The sequence below is a fragment of the Camelus bactrianus genome, chromosome 33, assembly GCF_048773025.1.
Source record: "Camelus bactrianus isolate YW-2024 breed Bactrian camel chromosome 33, ASM4877302v1, whole genome shotgun sequence".
NCBI classification, from domain to species: Eukaryota; Metazoa; Chordata; class Mammalia; order Artiodactyla; family Camelidae; genus Camelus; species Camelus bactrianus.
The window spans coordinates 13,662,893-13,685,391 of record NC_133571.1 but is presented as its reverse complement, the minus strand read 5'-3'; the positions used below and the strand labels follow the sequence as shown (position 1 = coordinate 13,685,391).

At 41.2% G+C, this 22,499-nt stretch overlaps 1 protein-coding gene and 1 pseudogene across 8 annotated transcripts in view; both read right to left on the bottom strand.

The window, feature by feature from the left end:
- Positions 1-22,499, bottom strand: part of KMT2A (lysine methyltransferase 2A) — a 71,810-nt gene that overhangs the window by 17,858 nt on the left and 31,453 nt on the right. For 4 of the 8 annotated variants that reach the window (XM_074356878.1, XM_074356884.1, XM_074356881.1 and 1 more), the window contains 22 exons: positions 21,437-21,501; positions 20,631-21,008; positions 20,235-20,308; positions 19,007-19,138; positions 18,311-18,424; positions 15,491-15,637; positions 14,978-15,073; positions 14,650-14,770; positions 13,561-13,683; positions 12,950-13,134; positions 11,823-11,996; positions 10,966-11,076; positions 10,597-10,670; positions 9,786-9,979; positions 9,355-9,461; positions 8,216-8,353; positions 7,028-7,186; positions 6,649-6,766; positions 6,448-6,526; positions 5,236-5,396; positions 4,860-5,045; positions 401-4,646 (listed from right to left, as the gene is read on the bottom strand). In XM_074356878.1, coding sequence (XP_074212979.1) covers positions 401-4,646; positions 4,860-5,045; positions 5,236-5,396; positions 6,448-6,526; positions 6,649-6,766; positions 7,028-7,186; positions 8,216-8,353; positions 9,355-9,461; positions 9,786-9,979; positions 10,597-10,670; positions 10,966-11,076; positions 11,823-11,996; positions 12,950-13,134; positions 13,561-13,683; positions 14,650-14,770; positions 14,978-15,073; positions 15,491-15,637; positions 18,311-18,424; positions 19,007-19,138; positions 20,235-20,308; positions 20,631-21,008; positions 21,437-21,501 — 7,182 coding nt within the window. The remainder of the gene's footprint in view (positions 1-400; positions 4,647-4,859; positions 5,046-5,235; positions 5,397-6,447; positions 6,527-6,648; positions 6,767-7,027; positions 7,187-8,215; positions 8,354-9,354; positions 9,462-9,785; positions 9,980-10,596; positions 10,671-10,965; positions 11,077-11,822; positions 11,997-12,949; positions 13,135-13,560; positions 13,684-14,649; positions 14,771-14,977; positions 15,074-15,490; positions 15,638-18,310; positions 18,425-19,006; positions 19,139-20,234; positions 20,309-20,630; positions 21,009-21,436; positions 21,502-22,499) is intronic. The other 4 variants (XM_074356880.1, XM_074356882.1, XM_074356883.1 and 1 more) reach the window with 3 other exon arrangements.
- On the bottom strand, positions 19,152-20,117 carry LOC141575829 (small ribosomal subunit protein uS8-like; annotated as a pseudogene).

The window sequence follows — 22,499 nt, the reverse complement described above, 5'->3', positions numbered from 1 at the left end:
TGTATGTTATATTTTAATGATAATGTTTCCAAAAAAAAGGACATGAGGAGGACCCACAATAGGTGGTTTTGCCCTCCAGGCAGGAATAATCATCCCTTAGTATCTAACACTCAGCAAAAAAGAAACAGGAGCAAACAGCGGCCCTGTTTTAGATCAGAATGAAGAGTAATGAGAGATGTGGCTCTATCCAAGGGACAAACTGCCCATGGACGGAACTAAATTCTACTCTGTAAATCACCACTGTGAGGGAAGAAAAAAACCCAAGTCAAAACCCAGAAAACTCCTGAGTAGTGCAGCTTGGACAGAAGAGTGTCCCTACCAGAAGACCACCACTTCCCCAGCCTCTAATCCAGAGCACGAACCCCACAGCCCCAGCCCAGCCAACGCCCGGATCTCTCACCCTGTGCCTGAGGTCAGCGGTGTCGTGTTGGCTTCTTGGTCTGGAATGTGTGCTTCAGAAGAACTGGTCCGTGAGTGGGAAACTTTGTGCTTCTTGCCACTCCCTTTGTCCAGAGGCAGCTGAATCCTTTTGATTTTTGGTTTGGGTTTAGTGGGACCCGGCACTGAGGGACCTGCTGACTGCTGTCCGGAGGATGGCGAGCCCCCAGGAGAGGCGGAGCTGGCTTGCATAGCTGAGGATAAAGCCTTGTTCTGCTCTAGCCCCACACTATTAGGAGCATCTACTGTCTGGGTAAAGCTGGATCCCTGGGTCCCTGGAGCGGAATCAAGATCCCGCTGGGCAGAGAGAATCCCAGTTTTGCTGGCAAGGAGCTGGTTCACATGCTGAAGCTGATAGGGCTCTTCCGCTTCCCCAGAGGGTGAGGCAGCTGTTATGCCTGTGGTTTGAGTAGAGGGGAGCACACGGATGCTAGACGCTGCTGTCATTGCAGCAGTAGAGGGAGGCTGTGATGTCCCCAGTTGTGGAAACATTCCTGAACTTGGTGGGAGAGCCACAGGCTGGTCCTGAATCCCCAGGCTCTGCTGGCTGGTTTTGATTAAAAGGTTGCTTATGGAGCCAATATCCGGGGTACCGAGCAACCTCGGGTTGGTTAACGCGACATGGCCTGGAACGGACGCGCTACTTGTGGGGGCGGTTGTAGTTTGCATGGATACAACGTTCAAGACGGAGGAACCGGATGCTAAGCCAGACACAGGCCCTGAGGTGGGGTGGCCAGTGTCCTGGCTTATGGTGGACGTGCCCGCCGCTGAGGCAGCCGTTCCTCCCACACTCTGTGGTAACAGGGGTGCCTGTTCAAAATACATGATGCCAGATTTAGACCTTTTTATGATGTTGGGGACAGTTCGGTGAGATGAAGTGTTAAGTGACCCCAAATCTAACAGATTGGGATGATTTGGAAGCTGGGAGGGAGTGAAGTTAATCAGTGTCATGTTGGAAACCACATCGGAAGGGGCAATGTTTGAAGGGGTACTAGAGGGAGCAAGTTTTTTATTCTTTCGGGTCTGTAGACGAGATATGGGTCTTTTCTTGAGTCCAGAGGATGGAGTGGCTACTGTGGTACTGAGGTCTGTCCTCTGGCTGGCTTCTGAAACCAAAAGTTGGGGATCTGGAGGAGGCTGAACCCCAATAAGTAGGCCTGAAGGAGGACTGCTGATGTTAGGTGGGAAGCTACTTTGAGTAGCTGCAGGGAAGGAATGTAAGTGCTGGTGATGAGGCATGGGGAGCAATCCTTTGCTAGCAGGAGGGAACAAAGACTGAGAAGCTGGCAAGCTTGGATTCAGTCCTGTGGTTAGGGTGAGACCACTTCCCATGGGCCCCAATACTGAAGTATTTGTCTCCATCACACTGGGTGCAGAACTAACAGAAGAGGTCAACTGGATTTTTTGGGTCACTCCATTTGGAAGAGTTTGGAGAACATAAAGTGGCTGCATGTTCTGGTTAACAACAATGAGCTTCTCAGTGGCTGGTTTCAGGTGGGGTGGAGTGGTCTGGACAGCAGCATTAGAAATCTGAGATGGGCCGGGACTATCGGTAGAGTTGGGCACGTATTTCTGGTTCTGGATAGGAACAGTAGGGGAAACAGGTACCTGAAGGCCAGGGGTGCTACTGTTTCTAGTTAAATCCTGATTGTTGCCATGACCTTGCTCCACTGAACCGCAAGGAGGGCTGGAGATGTGGTCGGCATCCATATGTCCTTGGATAAAGTGATCAGGAGTCATGTGGCCTTCAGGGGTGGGATCTACTCCTGGACTCAGCAGGGCGGAGTCACCTTCAGAGGAAGCCACAGATTTTTCTGTGATGGTTACTCTCTTCTCTCCTGAGTCTGAGATGACAGCTAGCCTACTGGGGTTCTGGCTAGGGACAGTGGGACTCCGGGTGGTCAGGACAGAGAGATCTGACGGGAGCTCTAGCGGCAGCTCAAACTGTTCCTCTGCTGAGATGGAGGAAGAGACACTACTGTCCACGGGTTCTGCTGTTGGCAACTGCTGAGAAAACACTTCAAAGAGACCCATGTCTTTTTCGCGATTACTATCAAGACCCAGACCTTCACCAAGATTCAGGAGTTCTGATGACGAGGACTCTGGGCTCTCACCCAAAGCCTGCATGGACGGAGTATTCTTCAGTACAAAGTCCATGATGTCTGAGGGCAGGATGTTCCCACAGTCATCGCTGTTGTTATTGTCAGAATCGGATTTCAGGAGCTCGGTGTTATAGGTGTCCAGCAGATTTTTGTCCGAGGGGGTGCTTGTGTGGACTCTGCGGCTTGACTCCAGTGAGCTGAGCTGAGCTTCCAAGGAGTCCTGTCCCTGTGTTTTCACTCTGCTTACAGAGTGGCAGTTATCCATCTTCGGCTCATTTTTGTGGCCCACAGGGCTCTTAATGACGTGCTCTTTCTCACTAGCGTCTTCAGGCCGGTCCATCTTCAGGTTCTCTGTTCCGTTTTCCTTGCTGTTTCTTTTTGGAATCTGGCTGCTTTTCCTCGTTGTGGCTGTGATGCTCGTATCGCTCTCCGTCCCGTCATCGACACCGTCCAACTGGGAGATTTTGGGAAGATCACACTGTTCCTCCTCCCGAAATAAATTATGGGATGCCAGCCGTTCCTCTACACTGGAAGAAATCACTGTCCTGGTGAAATTGTAATAGTATAAATCGTCTTCATCGGAAGTGCTCAGGTCGTCAGCCCCGTCCACCTGCCCTTCAGCCGATCTCTTGCCTCGCTTCTTCCCAGTTGAGCTGCTGTAAAATGGAATGTCTTCTTCACCGTAGGATCTTACTCCGTAGAGTGGAGTGAGCCCGAAGAACATGTTAGAACGTGCCCGGGCACTGCGACGGGGATACCTCCTCTTGAAGGAGCCATCCTCCTGAGGCTTGGGACCATCTGGAAGCATGAGGTTTCTGTCCTGTACTGGAAGATTCTGATAGTTGTTACTTTGAGAATCCTGGGATGAGGTATTATTGGGGCTTGGCTGGGCCACTGGACCATGCCCTGGACTTTCAGAGGCTGCAACTGGTTCTGTTGGAGATGCTGACTCCATTTGCAAAGGGGAAACAGGACTACCTTCTTTCAGGGTGTTCTTGGACTGACTCTCACTCTCCATTTTAAGAGGTGTCAGTGTTACTTTGACTGTGCGTTTCCGAGGTGTCTGCAATTCCTTGGCAGATCCTTCTGCTTGCGTGGATGGAGCTTTGGGGACTCCTGGAATAGAATGGACTTTGTCCCCAATCTTATCAGAAGGAAGATTATTACATGGTCGTTGCCCCATGAACTCAGGAGTCAAAACTTCATCAGCGAACTCTGGCTTTAGGTTTCCTTCCTCACCAGTTGTCACCTGACCAGGTTCCAAAAAAGATTTACTGGAATGCTTTTCTTTGAAAGTTTCTTTACAAGATTTTTTCCCTTTCTGTCTCCTATCTCTGGAGCTAGATCCCACGTGTTCATTGGTAATGGATGACCTGTTGCTCACTCCAGACAGCTTCAAGGTTTTGACTTCAGCATCTTCATCAGGAGGGGGCTTTGCTGACTGGTGAGAATCTGTACGTTGGTCTCGATCGTTCCTCTGCCCTCGCAAATGGAGTGGTGGGAAGGGGAGGGTCTCCTTAGAAGAAAATGGCACTGAAGAGAGTTCGGCAAAAGTGCCCATTTTACTAACATTTATTTCTCCAGACGTTATGTTATGAACCTGCGGAGCCAGTTTCGGAATGCCAGGGTAAGCCACGCTGTGTGCAGATCCCTCTGAGTTCTTGGAACTCGGCACTTTGGTCTTCTCCCCCTTCAAGGAGGAGCTCTTGTATGCCAAGTCGGAAGCACTGGAATGCTTCACTTCCGAAGGTGAAGAGCCATCCAAATGACTGGTTTTCGTGCCCACAGTGACCACTGTCCTTTGCAAATTTGAAGAGGTGGGAGCATTTTGCCCTAAATGAGTATGTGAATTCAGTGGCCCTAAGACATGATCAGCTGCTTTGGCACTTGACTCATGATCTGCAGCAGTCCCTCCAGTGGAGGCTGAGGAAACGCTATTCCTGGAGTAAGCACTTCCAGTTCTCATTGGAGACATTATGCGGAGTTTAGACCGCTGGGGAGACAAGGAAGAAGTACTGTGACGCCGGGAGCCAATGCTTCGAAGTCCAGAGGACAGTAAAGGATCACCCACTGTGACTATTTCATGAGTGGTTGGGGTAGGACTTCCTAATGAGAGAGAAAAAGTAATAAAGTCTATTACAGACAGAACAAATGGGTTGCAGTCACTGGTTTCAATGACTTGGCTATATACGTTTATAGGTAACAGAAAATCAACATTTTCAATTAGCAAAAGTCACTAAGACAAAGTTGCCTGAAAGAATTACAAACTGATCTTTGAGCTGACCTTCGCAGGTCAAGTAGGACGGTGAGGTCCTTTACCTGCAGAAGGCAGTGGCCGACAGCCAGGGGATCTCTGTGTTGGAGAATAACTGGGTGTTCGAATCCTAGGGACCTTCGAGATGACATGATAAAAACAGGAACTGGAGATTTGCGAATGAGGAGGTCGGTCTGGTGATGGAGGACTTACAATTTCAGCTGCATTTTGACTTTCCTTAGATGACATTTCTGTGGCAGGAAATAAAAATCTCTTACTAAAAAAGTTTAATTAAAATAAACAAATGAACCAATAAAAGCCAGCTATCAGATAAATGCCAAAATAGAAACATGCGACCTCCGAAAGCAATGCCTTTTCCCGCCCTTCAATCACAATATTCCCCGACATCTAATTCAAGTCCCATCTTGATTAAAGACTAACCTGCAAAAGACGTTGGACTATGAGCGATGGTCCTGTTTTCATCATGTTCCACAGTGCTGTTGATGTCTGGCTCCACAACTGGAGGACGGCATTCAACTATCTTGCAGGTGTACACACAGCGCTTGCGAGCATCCGTGGTGCTCCAGTACACCCTAGAACACCTGCAAACAGATGTGTAAAGATCATCGTGAGTCACAGTACAGAAGCAGAGACTAACGTCTGTCAAAACCTCTTCTCATCCTAGGTCCCTTGACCTCCTTGATTTACCAAACTAGCTTTATTTCACAGATTCTTATTAGAGCTTGCCCTAATTAGGGTGTTCCAAGCTTTTTGAAGTCCTTGGTTTTTCCTGGCCTCTCAGAAGACAGCATCAAATCTTTTGTATTGTATTGCAAGCAGGGGACAAAAGTAGTAAAATATCCTAAAATGCAAAGAAAGAAAAATACTACCTACTACAAGAGATAGTTATTTGCCTTGAGGAAGTGATTCCTGCCCCACCATGTGTACAAGGTGAGGAAAGAGCAAACCTGGGGTGTTTCCTTTGGGAGAAGAGCTCCACCAGACAAGAAAAATATAACTGCTTCAAATCTGCTGCTTGCTGATGGAGCCTGGTTTATCCAAAGAGCTGCCAGCTGAATGTGGAGTACAGACTGCGATGTCAAAATCGAAAAGCAGAATAAACTGGAGTATATATAATAAAATGAGACTCCAAAGTGGGAGATAGAAAGGGAATTTTAAATTTATATTGTCAGCTTGCTAAAAGTTTAAACTATTCGCTTCATATAGGAAAGAGTCTAAATTCTTACTGGTGAATCTGAGTGTTATTGTGAGGATTTATATTTTTAAAAGGACCTATAAAAAATGTCAAAATTTTTTACAGGACAGAGGCATGAGGTGTTTGATCCATGACAACCGTCTGGACTTCTGAACTGAGATGAATGGAATTTAAGTGGAATCTGAAGAGACTGACTTTGTGTTTTCTAGTTAGTTTTTATTTGGAAATGATTCTGAAATTATGCCAATAATACTTCCCTTCTGCAATTGAATCTAGCTGACATAAAATGATGCCTTAGTCCCAATCTACATGAGGTAGCAAAAAAAGCAACTAGTTAAAAGTCACTAACAAATATGGCTCTACATTTAATGACCTGCCCACTGCCTCAGGGTGCTCAAGTGGTGAGGCTGCTGTCTGCTCTTTACAGAGCTACTTACTGGTATCCAATAGGAAAGAGCTTATCCTCACAGTCAGAGAGGTCGTTCAGAATCCCCAGGCAGTCAATTGTCATGGAGCCTGAGCAAGGAAAGAAGAACTGATCAGGGGCGGTAACAGGAAGGCTCACGTTATAACTGAAGACTGGAAAGTACCTCAGTGACACAGCCAGCCTTCCCCAACAACCAAGGCTCATGTCATACCAATCATCATGTGGATATTCTCTGGTTCCAAGCCATTGAGAAACTTCCTTCTCAAGCTGATTCCTTCAAAGTCCACAAACACTCTTCTAAAAACTTCAAATCCATTCTCAGGAACCACCTTCAATGAAAAGCCAGGGTGGCGGTTAGGCTATCCCTTTACACGTCAGACTCATGATACCGACCCTCTCAAAGAGAAAGACACAGCGTCTCTCAAAGTCACCCTTCTGATTCACTAGCAGGACCTCTGTATTTTCTCCTAAGAGGAGGTGATTCTAGGAACACCTAGTTGGAAGGTAAAATAAAGTTTATCATCTTGCTATTTTCAGCCTCTTCTCCTTGAATTCCTAGAGAAGTCAAAAAGCAACTAAAGCTGTCTCACCTCGCCTTTGATCAAATCCCGATGTCGCTGGCAGTACACTTTTTTATCATCCAGAAACACACAGTTCTTGGCTCGGGAACACATGAAGTGATAGTTGCTGGTGCAGGATGTGAGGCAGCAACCCACGGTGGCTCCTGGCTTTTGGCAGAATTCACATCTCTGGCAATCCAGAAAGAACAGAGTCCGAGTTAGACTTTCAGATGTTTTAAGCCATTTTCCATCTCCTTTACAGAGTCACCCCATTCTGGGTTTCCCCCAATTCGTTTTGTTATTGGTAATCTGCTGAATTACAGAGAAGTGATATGAGCCCTAAAGCCTCAGCTACAAATCCTTTCTCTCCCATTGACCATGGGGCCTATAACTATTAAGTATTAAATTTAAATATTACAATTTGACTTAGAACTTGGATCAAAAAAAATTTTTTTCCTAGGATACACAATTGATTTAGAGAAGATGGAACTTTGAAGAGCGATGCTAAAAATGTCATCTTGCTAGAAAGTTATCATATCCAAAAGAACTCAAGTCTAGAAAGATTATACTGGTCAGAAACACATGGTTCTCTAATTACTAGCCTTAACTGGCAGCCTTATTATGATCCAAAGATTTCCTTCAACTAGCCTGTATCACCACCTTACTCTGTCACCTTATTCAGTCACAGTCTGGGCTCCTCTCCAGGGAAGACTTACTTGTACTCTCCACACATTTTACTTACGTTTCTTATGTATGTACTATTTGTTTGTTTCTTTCTGATAATCCTTCATTTTCTCCCCTCCCATAAAACATAGCTTTAAAAATTTTACTCTTTCATGGACTTTTCTAATTACTCTCACCTGCTACCGATCACTTTCTATATCCCCTCTTCATGTATGTATTTTGTGGGTTTATCCTACGGGAACTCAAATCAAGAGTGCTGGGACCTCTGAGGTCATTTTGTCTAAATCACTCCATAAATTAATACCTTTCTTGAACATCTGAATGATCTCCCTAACTAGGTAAGACTCTGTTGTCTACTTTTACACCCATCCTCCAAGGGTCAGAATAGTAATCTGCTTACAGTGCACACTAATATGTCCCGTTGGCTAACCATTCTCAAGGCACAATGAAAAACACCAGAGGCAGCATTTAGCCACAGAAGAATATCTGGAAACTTGACAGAGAGTCCTCATAACATTCACCACAGGTTCTTACCAGCTGCTTGCCTCTGATCACAGCCATATGGACATTCTTTAGGGATCCATCATCATCTTCAAACACCTCTGCTGACCACAAAGCACAATTTACATGTGTCCACTCGTTCTGGCCAATGTAGAGCAAACGGCCAGCATCCTAGGAAATAGAGAAATTTCCTTTTTCTTTAAGGAATATAATGCCAAATAATGTTTTCCTTGATATTAGCTTTACCTTAGTCAGGAGAACTTCAGTAAATCAATTCTAATTCTTTAACTCAGGGAGGTACATGAAAATCACAATTCAAAGTTGCTTTGTTTCTACCTCTCACCTTTCTAGGTTACCTGTTCCATAGACTGGAAATATTTTATAAACATAAAGAATTAAAAAATTAGCAATATGGGGGGGAGGGTATAGCTCAGGTAGCAGAGTGCTCGCTTGACATGCACAAGGTCCCCGGTTCAATCCCCAGTACCTCCTCCAAATAGATACGAATAAACCCAATTACCACCCCCTCATAACAATTTTAAAAAAGCAAAACATTTTAAAAAAAATTAGTAGTATGTGTTCAGCTTATAGAAGTATTCACTGACTTCTTTAAAACTGCATTTCAAAGCCAGTTCTCTCAGCTTGCATTAAAAGAATTTTTTAATTGTAAGTTTAATTGCCAGGCCCTAAATAAGGCTTTACATACATTATTTCCTTTAATCTTCATAAGCATTCTGAGGTAGGTATTACTATTTTCCTAATTTAAAAAATGAAACTGAGGGTCAGAGAAGTTAAGCTCCTTGCCAGGGTCAACAAGTAGGCAATAAACTACCGAAATGAATCCAAGTGACCTGCCAGAACTGGGCAGCTTACCCACACTGCTATGTATCACACACAAGCTATTTACTATGCAACTTCTATTTTATTGACTTTCATAGTATCTTTTTTTTTTTTTGAGAAACTGCCTGTAGAAATTACCAGATTATCAGCACGTTAATTTAAGGTGATTCATCTTTTAAATCAGCTAAATCAGTTATAGAAAAAACCCAAGTGCCACAAGTGACAGACATTCATTGCATAAATGGCACCCAGTCATCAAGTGTAGTAGACACAGAGGACAGAGTTGGTTACGGGTGTTTACTAAGGAGGACCTCGTGCACCAAGGTACTTACATTAGCACTGTCGTCACCGTAAGTCAAACACAATGCACACTGTCTGTTATCTTCGATGCCTGGGGGTGGGTTCAGTTCTGGACTGTCTTCTCGACTCCTATCAGTACCTTGGAACCCAAAAGATACCCAGTTAAAATTGGCAATACTGTGTCTGACTTCCAGGAGAAAAGAAAACAATTCAGCTTAAATACCCTACAGCCCATGAAATCAACACTTTCAGGAAGTGTTCAAAGTTGTGCGATCTTACCATCTGTTACATCATTTACATCAATTCCTTACTAACATTCCAAGTAAAGCAAGCATAACGATATTATTACATTTAAGGATGACCTGACATTTTTCCAACACGGAAGTATATTAAATTTAGATTCACAAAGTCAATCATTTGTACTCAGAGAGAAAGGGATAACAGTCTTCATTCAGGGCCTTACTCAAGATTGGTGGTGTAGGAGGATGCAGAGGAGTTGGTGAGTCTGGTTCTCCAGGCCCTTTAGGTTTGGGAGCTGGAATGATTTTCTTCATTAAAGGAGGCTGCTCAGTGTGGCTGTTTTCCTCTCGCTCCTGCCACTGAGCATAATTATGGTCAAGTGAAGGTGGAAGCACTGCGTTTGGTAACATCCCACTGCTGGAAATAATCGATTCAACAAGTATTTATTGAACTCCTACAAGATACCTAGAACTGTACAAAATAGTCAAATTCTTGATATCATCAGGGCACAGGCCCAAGCACGAGCCTTTCACAGACTGTAAGAACAGGTCACAGAATGGCAAACTGCCTACACACAGGACATTACTATTTTTAAACATATAATCCCTATGTATTGTGACTCTTGGCTAAACTTCTAGAAACAGATGATAACCTTATCAATGCATCAAAGGGATTTACTGGAATAAAAATGTAAGGTTCAACATGAATCAAGAGCTGTTGATAGTACCATCTGAACTAAATAAAACAGAACCTCGTTATCACCAGTCCAATTCCTGGGCCGTACATACAACACATGTATAACACACGTGCCACAAGCTCCCTAAAACCCAACAAACACCTCAGTAAAGAGAACAATGGGCACCAGACTATAATAAACATTAAGCATTGTCTCTAAACCAGCAATAAAAAGGCATTTCAACTGATTAATTTTTAACATTAAAACCTAGTCTAAAAAAAAATCTCAATCTAGAAATAAAAGAACTCTCAGATTTCAGCCATCGAGGAGAAGGAAAAAATATACTGAATTTACTCACTTGCTTGATACTTTATTTGGCTCCCAAAACCTGGACTTTTTGACACTGAACCATGGGAAAACACGTTCCATTTGCTAACAGAAAAACAAACAAACAAACAAAATGTAAGCCTGTGACAATTCGTTTGGAAACCACATAAAAACCACCAATTTCACACCAGCTTCTCTGTCAATAAGAGGCCGATTTCAGGCCACCTAGGGAAAGCTCCATCCACTCTGGGACCTCCCAGAGAATCAGAGGAATGAATTAAACCAAAAGATGATTTATACACACGGCAAAGGAAAATGTGGACAAGAATAAGCCATTCTGTTCATGGGGTAACAACCCTCAGATTAAGCATTAAAGACATGAACTATTAATATCATTCACCCGAATAAAGAAGGACTTGACCATGCTGTTGGCTTTTTTAATTTCTGGCTGTCCTCCATCTGAATTAATGGCTGCTTGAATAATCTTCACGATATCATCACTGAACTCCAACTGTATATGAAAACAAAGTATTAATTACTCATAAAACAGTGTGCTCTCAGAACAACTTCTTCTTCCCCCCTAAATCATCCAGCACAGGGATCCAACAGAAAACAGACATCCTATTTTAATACAGTGTAATTTCTCTTTAGTGGAGGCCTTTGGGATTCAGTTCATAATTAACTTGTGGTAGTCAAGAGATGCCAGACTAAAAGACAAGAATGCAAATAAATTAGCTGTATCGTGATAAGTTACCCAAACAAGGGCAATGCTTCTTTATTTAGACTAAAATGAATCAATAACTGAACAGCAAATACGGACTATGAGATAACATGTTCATTTTCTATACATTCTTAAAACCATAAAATTAAAAGGCGTCTATCTACAAATAAATACCCTATACAGAAAGACATATCATTCAGATGTGATCACAAAAGGGGCAAACCAATTAACTTCATATTAGCATTTTCCCATAAAGTTTTAATATAAAATAATTTTAATATAAAAGTAATTTTAGGGGAACTCAGGTGAAAGTCAAATAAAAGAACCATTTTTAAGACACAACCTTCCCTATTATAGCCTATCTTCCGAAACACAGAACTAAAACAATTCACATTCTTTTAGGTATTCAAAACCACATGACATTTCTACATATAATACAAATCATCTTTCAGTGCTTACACTCAGCCTCATCTCCCACAGACCCAAGGAAGCTAAACGGGCACTGGAAATTCGGGTCGTGCGCTGTAGGAACATACCACAGATGTGTAGTTCCCTTGGTCCATCTTCCTCTTGACTCCTTCCAGATCTAAAGGCTGTTGATCTTCTTGTTTGCTGACCTCAGTAAGCACGGGTGGATCAGGTCCTTCTGGGGAGCTGCGGGAAGGTATACTCTCCTCTGTCTCGGGATTTAAGTCTGGAGGCTTGGCAGCCTGTTGCCAGGAAAATAGGTTTCTTTTATCTAACACTGAAAATGAGGCACCCATGCAATTTCTATTCAAATGAATGAAGACAGTACTGAACGATGCGTTTTATAAAATCTTAAGAACTTGAGAATAATCAGAGATTTCTCAATTAAAAGAAAAGGAAAGTTAAAACACGCCATCTATCTGATAGGAGCTTTGTTTGCTAACTTCCAATGTAGTATGAAGAAACAGAACTGTCCAACTCCTTTTGAGTAAAACACAGATAGCAGCTTATTTTCCTATTCAAAAAATGGAACTCTACTAAAAGATAAAGCAGCAGCCTAGTTCTGAGTTAGTTATCCACGTGGTTCTTCCAGCATTATACCTGTGTTCCCAATGACAGCTTTATAGATGTATACAGTTCATGACAATATAGGGACCAAAAGTAGTAGTTTCAAATTACGTCCTGAGGAGCCCTGGAAATTTCCCAGAGCTGAAGAGTGTCTAGCCCCACAGCTAGCCTCTTAACCTAGATTGCTTATAACTGCCTCCTAACCACGGCTCCTGCCTCTAGGAGCGGTCCTCTCCAATCCTTCCTGTAACGCCAGGCAGAATCTTTTTTTTTTTTTTTTTTCTAAAAAGCAACTCTGATCAGGTTACTTTTTTGGGTGAAGTCCTTCATTGGTTCCCCAAAGCCTTCAGAATATAAAGCCCAAATTTCATGTTACAATAGCAAGGCCTTTGAAGAAGACATGGCCCCTTCCTATTTCTTAACCGAAAGAAGATTTTACTACTGGTGATAAAAATTCTCCTAATAGCTTTAAGGCTGAAAGAAGGAACTCTACAAAAGTAAATGAAGAACAAAGAAAAAGAAAATAAAAAAGAACACACACGCACACAAAAACACATATTCCAATTACTAGGTAAAAACCATCTAAGAACTGACCATCTCAGAATACAAAATGAGACTTGGGCCCAACCTGTCGGTAGCGCAGCAAGTGGCTGGTGGTCCGAGAGTTCAACAAGGCTGTCAGGACCTGCTTCAGAGAGATCTGCAGCTCCTTCTCAAGGGCCAGTCGCCACTCTGCAGGGTGCCGCTCAGTACAGTTCACACAAGTGTAGGCCACACTTTCCGGCAGATTAGATAGAATCTCATACATCTCATCTGGGAAAACAGAAACCTACAATGACGAGGTGCTCTGAAGAGTGGAAGAGTGGGAAAAGAGGAAACTATTCCACTGAACTTAATATAAAGCTGTACGTTAGGAACAGTATTAAGACTCGAACATCCCCTAGGAACTCATATATATTGATCTCCAAAGGGACAGTAACACGAACTCAGGATTTGGTTACCAGAGAATCAATAGATTATGGTACCCACAAAGGACAGCAAATCAATGTTCCCAAGGGATGTGTTCAAGATAAATGAGCAAAAATGTAACAAAATAGTCTTACTTTAAAGACCAAAAAAATAAATTTAAAGAGACTTCAAGTAACAACACTACCATAATTTTACGTTTATAGTACTTTTGTGGCTGTAAATGCAGCTGTACCAAGAAAAAAGGAAACTGTAATAAAAAAAGACTCCAACCTTCTGTACCTGAAAGATTCTCACACTTGGAATGGACCCAGCGATCACACTTCCCACACTGCATCATCTTACTCTCATAGTCGTCATCGTCGTAACACTTATCACAGAGAGGGCAGAAGTTTCCTGAAAGCAAAGAGAAGTCTTCAGCAGTGCTCTGGGTCACACGCCAATGCCTCTAAGGCCCCTGACCCACATATTCCAACCTGATCTAAAATGCAAGGCACCATATCCTGCTTCTGAAACTACTTACAAGTACCAGCCTGGATCTACTACAGAATGTTCACACATCTGTAAAGTGTCAAGATTATTCTGAGCTCTCAGAATATGCCACTAGGTCTCTTTCTTGGACTCATTTTTAAAGATCATGAGGCAGGTTTTACAAATAACGTAACAGAAAAAGAATGGAAAAGAGAACTTTCTCTCTTAAACATTCCAAAGAAATGTTTAAATTTTTAAAAAGAGGAGAGGACATGGGAGTAAAGCAACATAGTTAATTCACACTTTTCCCTTATTCCTAGCGCTTTTATATTAGAGCTTAGAGTAGTATTTCCTAAAATTCAGAAAAACATACAACCTCCATCAATTTGTTTTATTCATGTATCACCTCTATTATTTTTCACTTAATAGACTTAATATTGATTTGCTTATTTTAAGTAACTTCAGTAGTGAACTTTATATATTATTATCCTAAGTCAGTAAAATAATGAGTTTAATGTATTGGTTATAATTTTTTTCTAGCACAACTATTAACATAAAATGTTTGACTCAGTACTATCTAAAACCATTTCTGAAACAATCAAATGTATATGTACCTCATTTGGAGAAATACTGGTTTAGAGCATTTCTTTGTGGTTGGTTACTATAAAAGTCCCCTTAATTCATCCCCCAAAAGATAACAAAACCTTTCTAGTTGCTATAATTCTCTGTGGAAAGAAAAGAGCAAGACCAGGAACTTATTTAGTAACTGTGTCTAAATGGCATCCTCGACGAGATGGGTAAGACTTCTTCACTCCCCTGTGGTGTCCAGTTCACCTCCAAAACACTGAGTACAACCTCTAAAAGTTGACAAAACTGGCCTTTTGGTGGTACCTTTAGCAAAGAGTTTGGCACAGTCGTGGCACAGTGAGAAGTCGTGAGACCACTGTGCGTCCCACCCTTTGCCTGGAGTTGTGGATCCGCAGCTCTTGCAGCGAACACACTTGGTACAGATCTGGAAGAGATGAAAAGAAATTCAGTACGGACTTCTTATTTTTAATATCTCTTCTTATGTAAAAAGATCTCAGATGCAATCCATTTCTAGAGCTGACTTCTCTCCTGGGACAGCTTTCTTCCTCAAGCGGGATATCCCTATTGTAAGTTGTGCAAATCCCAACAGTCTGGGGACCACTCTCTGAAACAGCACAATGTGTGTACTCACCCAAACTTTCTTCTTCTTCGTGGGTTTGGTGGGGTAGTTTGGTCCCAGGCACTCAGGGTGATAGCTGTTTCGGCACTTGTTACACTCCAGCAGCTGCTATAAGAAAATAAGAAGGCAAAAAGGTGGGCATCCTCTCACCTTTGCTGGACACCTGTCACTTAGCATCTCACTTCATATTTATCTTCAAAGTTAAGTATAGCACATCATCATAATAGTGTAACTTTCCTCATAAATTATTTATTCTCAAAGTATAGGGATTTATTTCCCACCAAAGGCATCAGTGATGAACATTCTGATAAGGTAGATTTGATTTATTTAGGGGATTTTATCCAATGCCATGTCTTCTGCTATAGTCCCAAAATTACAACACAAAAATAGGCAACTGATTATACCCACTTAAATAGTCAAAACAGACTAAGCCAAGAGAAAAAACAGATACAACATCCTAAATTAAAAGGCAGAAATGGAGACAGAGAGTAATACTCTACGTGGCTCCATTACTCAGTTTTGTACCTTTGTAGCCTGATGCTGCCTTCCACACACATGACAGAACTTGCAGCGACGGCAACACCAATTCTCCAGCTGGTCCTCCAGAGGGCGCTCGTTCTCCTCTAAACAAAACTTGTGGAAGGGCTCACAGCAGACTTGGCAATACACAAACTAGGGGGAGACAGGAACACAGAAGTTGTCAAATAACATGCAGAAATATTAACCAAGTCCTACTTACATACTTCGGGCTTTAGGAGTCCAGTGGTATACATATATATTACTCAATATATATACACACCAAGCAATGACTATGTAAAAAAAGCAGAATATTGGGTACTGCAGGACTGAAGGTGTAACAATAGTAGAATTATAAAGTAACTAAATAAATATAATCTGATTTAACAGAGTGTGGTAAGTGCCATAAGAGAGGTACAAATAAGGAGTTACAGGAATGTAAAAGAGTGTGGGAAAGGGGAAATAGGAGAGTTTTAAAGGTTTCCTATAATATACTAAACAACTGTAAGCTTTGGTTTGTCCTTCCCACTTCTAATTTTAGAAATAAGTTATTTTCATATTGATACAGGGATTTTCAAAAATTCAAATGAGGGTGACTCAGAATTTTCATTTGCCATAAAAGTATTACTGGGACAACTGGTCAAACCTAAATAAAATCTACTTAGATAATTGTATATGCCAATGTTAATTTTCTGACTTTGATAATTATATTGTGGTTATATTAGAGAATACTCTTGGTTTTAGGAAATATGCTGTATAATACTTAGCAGTAAAAAGGCATATATGCCTGGAACTTCATCTCAAATTTTAAGAAAAAATATGTTTCCATATAAAGTGTGTATATATTTTATTTCTTACTTTGTAAAATACATACACAAAGAGAAAAGGATAAAGCAAATGAACAATATTACTGTTTGGGGAATCTGGGTATAGGGTATATGGAAATTCTTTGCACTACTCATAACTTTCCTGTAAATCTGAAATCATCTCAACATAAAAAGTTTTAAACAATTTGAATGAAGAAGGATTCATCAAGCACTAGTTATGCTTTAGGAGTGCAACGCAGGCAGTGGGCTATTCATTCTCTAAGTCCGTTTTTAGGAGTCCTCTGGGACTGCTATGCACAACTACACAATTTAAATAAGAGCAATTATACTCTGAAAAAAAAAACCTGTTTTAACACAGAAGTTGAAGCACTGGCATTACAAAAATAAGTTATTCCTGTGGGTGGCATGTGTGTGGATGTAAAGTGATGGCTCATGTAGGAAGAGATACAGTAGACCCTGCACTTACAGACTTAGTTTCAATGCTACTTAAAGCAACGCCAGCACTTAGAATGCTAATACATTGTCCGTAATTAGCACTAAGAAAACACTTCCTAATAAATGAATACTAGGCAATAATTTGTCATTTTGCTAATGCATAATTTAGAATAGCCAAGTAGGCAGGACTGAATCTCTTAGCTAGTGAGTGATTCTCACTGACTGCTCAACATCTGGATTACAACCTGGCTTGGGGCTTTCTTTATGACCTTAGGATATATACATGATAAATAAGAAGCTAAAGAGGTATTCAGGAATTGAGAATTGTATGAATGACAAATTACTGGTTCCTATTAAAAATTGTGCTCCCTTTTTTCTTTCTGACTGTAAGGGGGCACATATTCACTGCAAAAACTCAAAAAGATAAAGAAAAAACAAGAGTCACCCATAATCCAACCACACTCAAAATTTTGGTGTAAATCCTTCAGAATTCTTTCTACATATATATTCTAAAAACATTTTTGCAAACCAAAATGGGGTCATGCTTTACATACTATTCTGTAATCTGCTCTTTTAAACCAGTTACATGTCATGGACATCTTTCCACATCAATATCAATCCACATTATCATTTTAGGACTTTGTATTTGCCATTATATGCAAGTCTTATAATTATTTTAACCAAGGCACCAGACCCTTATTGATGACTTTTTGAGTCGTCTCCAATTTTTATTATCATAAATACTGAAATGAATCCTTCTATTTATTATAGATACACATACATCGAGAAAGAAGAGTATATTATATATGTATTATACACACACACATATATATATTTGCCAATTTATCTAACTATATCCTTAAAATAAATGCCTGGAATGCAATTGCTGGGTTAGAGGATATACCCATTTTAAAGATAAATATCTATTGCCAAATAATCTCCTTAAAAGATTGTAACTAATTTAGATTTCCAGCAACAGAAAATCTCCACTTCCACTTGATCCTTTTTATCATGCTTTAATACACAGTGTTTGGTCATCAGAAGGCTTAACGTCCTGCTTCAACCCTGTTTTTCTTTCTCATTTTGTGAATTTTATATTCCTGTCCTTGGATTTTTTTATCCTCTATCATATTTTGTTTATTAGATTTTAAACTGGATTATTTTTTTATGGGGTGTTATTCCTTTTTCTTATTAATTGCTAAGAGCTCTTTATAGACAAAAAGGTTTTGGTATCCACCACAAAACAACTGTCAACAGCATCGCTTTTTCTAGAAAAACATTTATCATCTCAGCCATGTTTGGATGTCTAGCAGAAAAACCAGAATTCTAATAAACAGTGAATTTAAGAGATGAAACTATTAAACCTTTTACACTTAATAACTGCTACTCTAATAAAAAGCACGCTCCTTGAAATTTCTAAAAAACTTCAAAAGCTTTTCATTTGCTGCTGTGAATAGGGTATAGCATGTGCTACATATCAGCAACATGGAATATACTGATTTCTTTCATCACAGCAAAACAGTCTATCATTATACTTTCCGGGGTACCAAGAAGCAAGGTGTCTTACCTCTACGTGCCCACTGCTGGCACAGAGAAAGCAAACCACCCTGGGTGTTATAGGAACAGAGGTCAAGATTCCTAAGCCTCCCATCTCCCACACATTTTCCACTTCACAATCCTCCTGTGGAGAGGGAGAGAGAGAGAGAGAGAGACAGAGAGAGGGGAAAATCATTTATGAGAGTTTTACAATGACACAACACTGCACTGAAAGTAAGGCTGAAAAGCATAAAATGAGAGTAACACCAGAATGTCAGGCATATTTCATTTCGATGAGTTCAAAATAACTGCTGCTTTGAAAACTTTTAACCTCAGACACAAGTGTTAAAAGGCTCACCTGTTCACTATAATGCAAAGATCTATTGGGCCTGAATTTCCCTTAAGAGTCTTGCTGATTCAAGCAATCATCACGGTTTGATAATTCCTATGTGAAAGAATTACTTCCTTAGACACTGTTCTCACCTAAATGCACATTACTGCTCCTGACAGGCAGGCTGCCTCAGTGCTTCCGCCCTTCAGTCTGCTCACAGACTGACCTGGCAGTGCTGACCAGAGTTCTCACACACCTGAACCCATGTATTGAGGGCAGTTATTCATTCCTCCACTTGGCGTGAGTTTCCTCTCTTTCAACACCTTTGGTAACATCATTTTCTTGATTTAAAGTCCACAACACTCAATATAGTACGTGGTCACTGAACACTTTTACCTTAAAGTCCACTCTGATCCTGTGAACTCCATCGGCTGGGACTTTTTGCTTGGAACTATTGCCATTGGAGAGAGTGCTGAGGATGTTCAAAGTGCCTGCGTTCTCCTGCTTGTTGACTGGAGGTGGTTTTTCCTACAGAGACAGAAGATGGATAAACAACAAACCCACACCCTGCTTGCCTTCACTTTTGCAACAGATAACAATGCAAATGACAAATCTAATAGTAGATCTGGAAAACATGTTTCCAACCTAAGTATCCTATAGAAACAGAGAAGTAATCTTCAGATTTTTTCTCCATTGAGGCATTTTATTGGCATGTGTGTATTATATCCCCAGAAAAAGCATCCCCAGGATTTTCCCTCCTGTGCATCTTCGTCTTGCTTCTTCATGGCCCACGATGCCGGCTGAGGTTGGGAGTACAATGAAACCATGCTGATGGAATGGAAGCAGGTTATCCTGCCATTGTTCTAGAACTTGGAGTGGCACACATCATTTCTGGGGCTAGTCACTCCTGCCTGTGAGATTCACAACTTTCCCAGCTCTGTGATCGATTTCAAATTCGCCAATGTAATCCCAATGTCACCACAGTTAGAAATTGGACAATGACTTTGGAGCACAACTAAATAAAAACCTGGCATTTACCTCTTTTCCCAGCATTGTTGATGCTCATAACAGCATCAGCCAGGACCTTCCTGTGCACATTGTGGTGGCACAGAAAGGGCTGGAAAATTCTTAAAGACCTCTCTCTGCATAATAAAAGTAGTGGACATAAGGAACGGTGACTTACAGACAAATACTTCTAAAGGATGTTGAGGGCAAAGACAGTTATGCTAAGTGGCCCACAACATTAGCATGTAGGGTCACAAAGAAGGGAAAAGCAACAAGGGGGGAAAGACAGAAAAAAAAAAAAAGAGCTAAAACCTAAACCTGAAGTTTACTAATTTTAAGAAATACCACTGGGGGGAGGGTATAGCTCAAGCAGTAGAGCACATGCTCAGCACGCACAAGGTCCTGGGTTCAATCCCCAGTACCTCCTCTGAAAATAAATAAACCTGATTACCTCCTCCCATCAAAAAAAAAAAAAAAAAAAAAAAAGACATTCCACTGCCATCTACATAGAAGCAGAAATGCAATTTCACTCAGTCATGTAAATGTCAAGGATAAGGCTGTTTCCCTACAGAATAGAACACATCCTTGAGAAACGGCAGAGAAACAAATCTCTCCTCACCTTTTCTTTTGGTTTTTGTTTTACAGGAATACTGGGGCGAGGAGCCACTTTTTTCTGCTTGCTTTGCTCTGGACCTGAAGAATTCAAAATAAATTGCAGTCAGATGCCACTGAACTGACAGTTAATGTTAATAGCAATGATGATTCTAGGACTGACTGCCTGCAAAGAAAGGGGCATTAGAAAAAACAGAAAGCTATTCAAACTCTAGGCTTTAAAAAGGAAATTAAGACAATATCTCCAGCTTAACTGGTTTTTTCTTCTATTTATTTCGACATAATGGTTAAAAGAGAGCTCATTTCCTTGTATCAGAGACTTAAACACAGAGATTTCAGGTTTCCAAGGGCTGTTGAAGACGCCAGTGCTCTCTGCTGTGCGTGCTCCTGCCGTCTCACTCACCTGCCTCTGGGGGGGGAGGCTGCTTTTTCTTGGGCTCGCTGGGCGTGGTCTTGGGAACTTCTTTCCTCGGTGGTGCTGTGCTAGGAGGCTGTGCGGGGATGGCTGGTGCCGGCTGGGAGACCTGCTTGCTGGACTTCCTGGAAGCGGGGATGGTCACTTGCTTGGCCTCAGGTCCTGGGGCGGAGGCGTGGCCTTCCTCGCCCTTGTCCTCTGAGGCCTTGCGTGGAGGAGGTTCGCTGCTGCTTTTCTTGGGGGCGGGATCCTCTCTGGCCGATGCGGTGGATTTCTGACCGGAGTCCACCGAGTTCTTCACAGCGCTGCTCTCTTTGCTTTCTTTCTTTTCACTGGTCTTAGACTTTTTCTCTTTCTTTTTCACAGCTGGGAGGGGAAAAAAAAAAAGAAAGATTGTTTTTCTATAAGTGAGGAGATTTTTATTTAAAATATGAGTAGACGAATGTAACAATTTTATTCTCAGTTTCCTACAGCTAAAGATGACGCTGAAAGGCTCGAGAAAGTTCATGCCAAGTTGGTCAGGTGAAGGAGGTATACTTTTATTGCTTTAGGAAACTTAACAATATAACTTTCATATGAATTAAAAATTTTTTATTATGGGAAATTTCAAACATACGCCAAAGAAAAGGGAAAAATGAACGCTCATGTACCTATCACCCAGCTTCAACAACCATCAGCTCCCCAGGAAAGAGCAGTACTCTGAAAAAAGCCAGTATTCTCCTTCCACTAGGTGCGCACAGCTATACGACATTAAAGTAGGACACATTTGGGGGAAGATCTTTTTACAACACTACCTTTTGCTTGCTTCTGAAGGTAGGCTTTGGAAGGCATCCATTGTAGATTCTGACATTTTCTCATCCTGGAATACCAAGGAATACCACAAAGTAAACTACATTTAGAAGAGAGGCAACTGAAACAAGTGTTCATTTGTCTGCAAGAATTGGCGAACCTTTATTCAGGTTCATTTTGAGAGTTGAAAAAAAGAACTCCTCATTATTTAGATTAAATCCAAGCCTTTGAATTCTTGGATCAGCAATTTTACCTAACTTGAGGATCTAAAAGAAGCAAATTCCAAATTATTTTCAGAATGGGACTCAAATGTCTTACAACCCAGTACTGACTACCACCATACAAAATGATGGGTCATTATTTCTTGCAATCAGACCAGTTTTGCTCCCTTATGAGATTAATATTCATAAAGTAATCTGAATACAGAATGGACTAAAATTACCCAATGAGTCCACTGTCTGCCACTATAATGCTACAGGTCTATCTCAAGGCTTTGATATATATTTCAGTCCTCAATTTAATGAAACTCAAACTTAATTTGAAGTCTAAAATTGAACTGAATCTACTTCAATGCCTAAGTTTAGTGCAGTTTTATCTTGCTATCATGTGCCTATGAATTATCTTACTTCTTTTCACAAATAGGACTGAGATTAAGATTCTTCCTTAAGGCCAGACTAAACCAAGGCACAGAACTACTTACTGTCTCCTAGAAACTGTCTTCCCTTAAGTAAATAATGCAGCATTTCTCCCAATTATGTTTTATATAAATCACTTGCATGTTATTCATTCATTCACTCAGCAAATATCTATTGATAATCTCTATTCCCGGTGCCAGGCACTTGAGATATTCAATCACCAAAATTTCTGTAATGCAATTCTCCTGACCCAATTTAAACAAATTATCCCAGAGAGTAGAAAGTACATCCACAAACTGACTAAAAAAAAGGGAAAAAAGGGGATCAAAACTTCCACAGGAATAAAAATATGCTGAGAGTTAGAGAAGAAATAAATTTATACAAGATATCACTGATACTTCCTGAATATCATAAAGATAAAGGTAATTTCAGT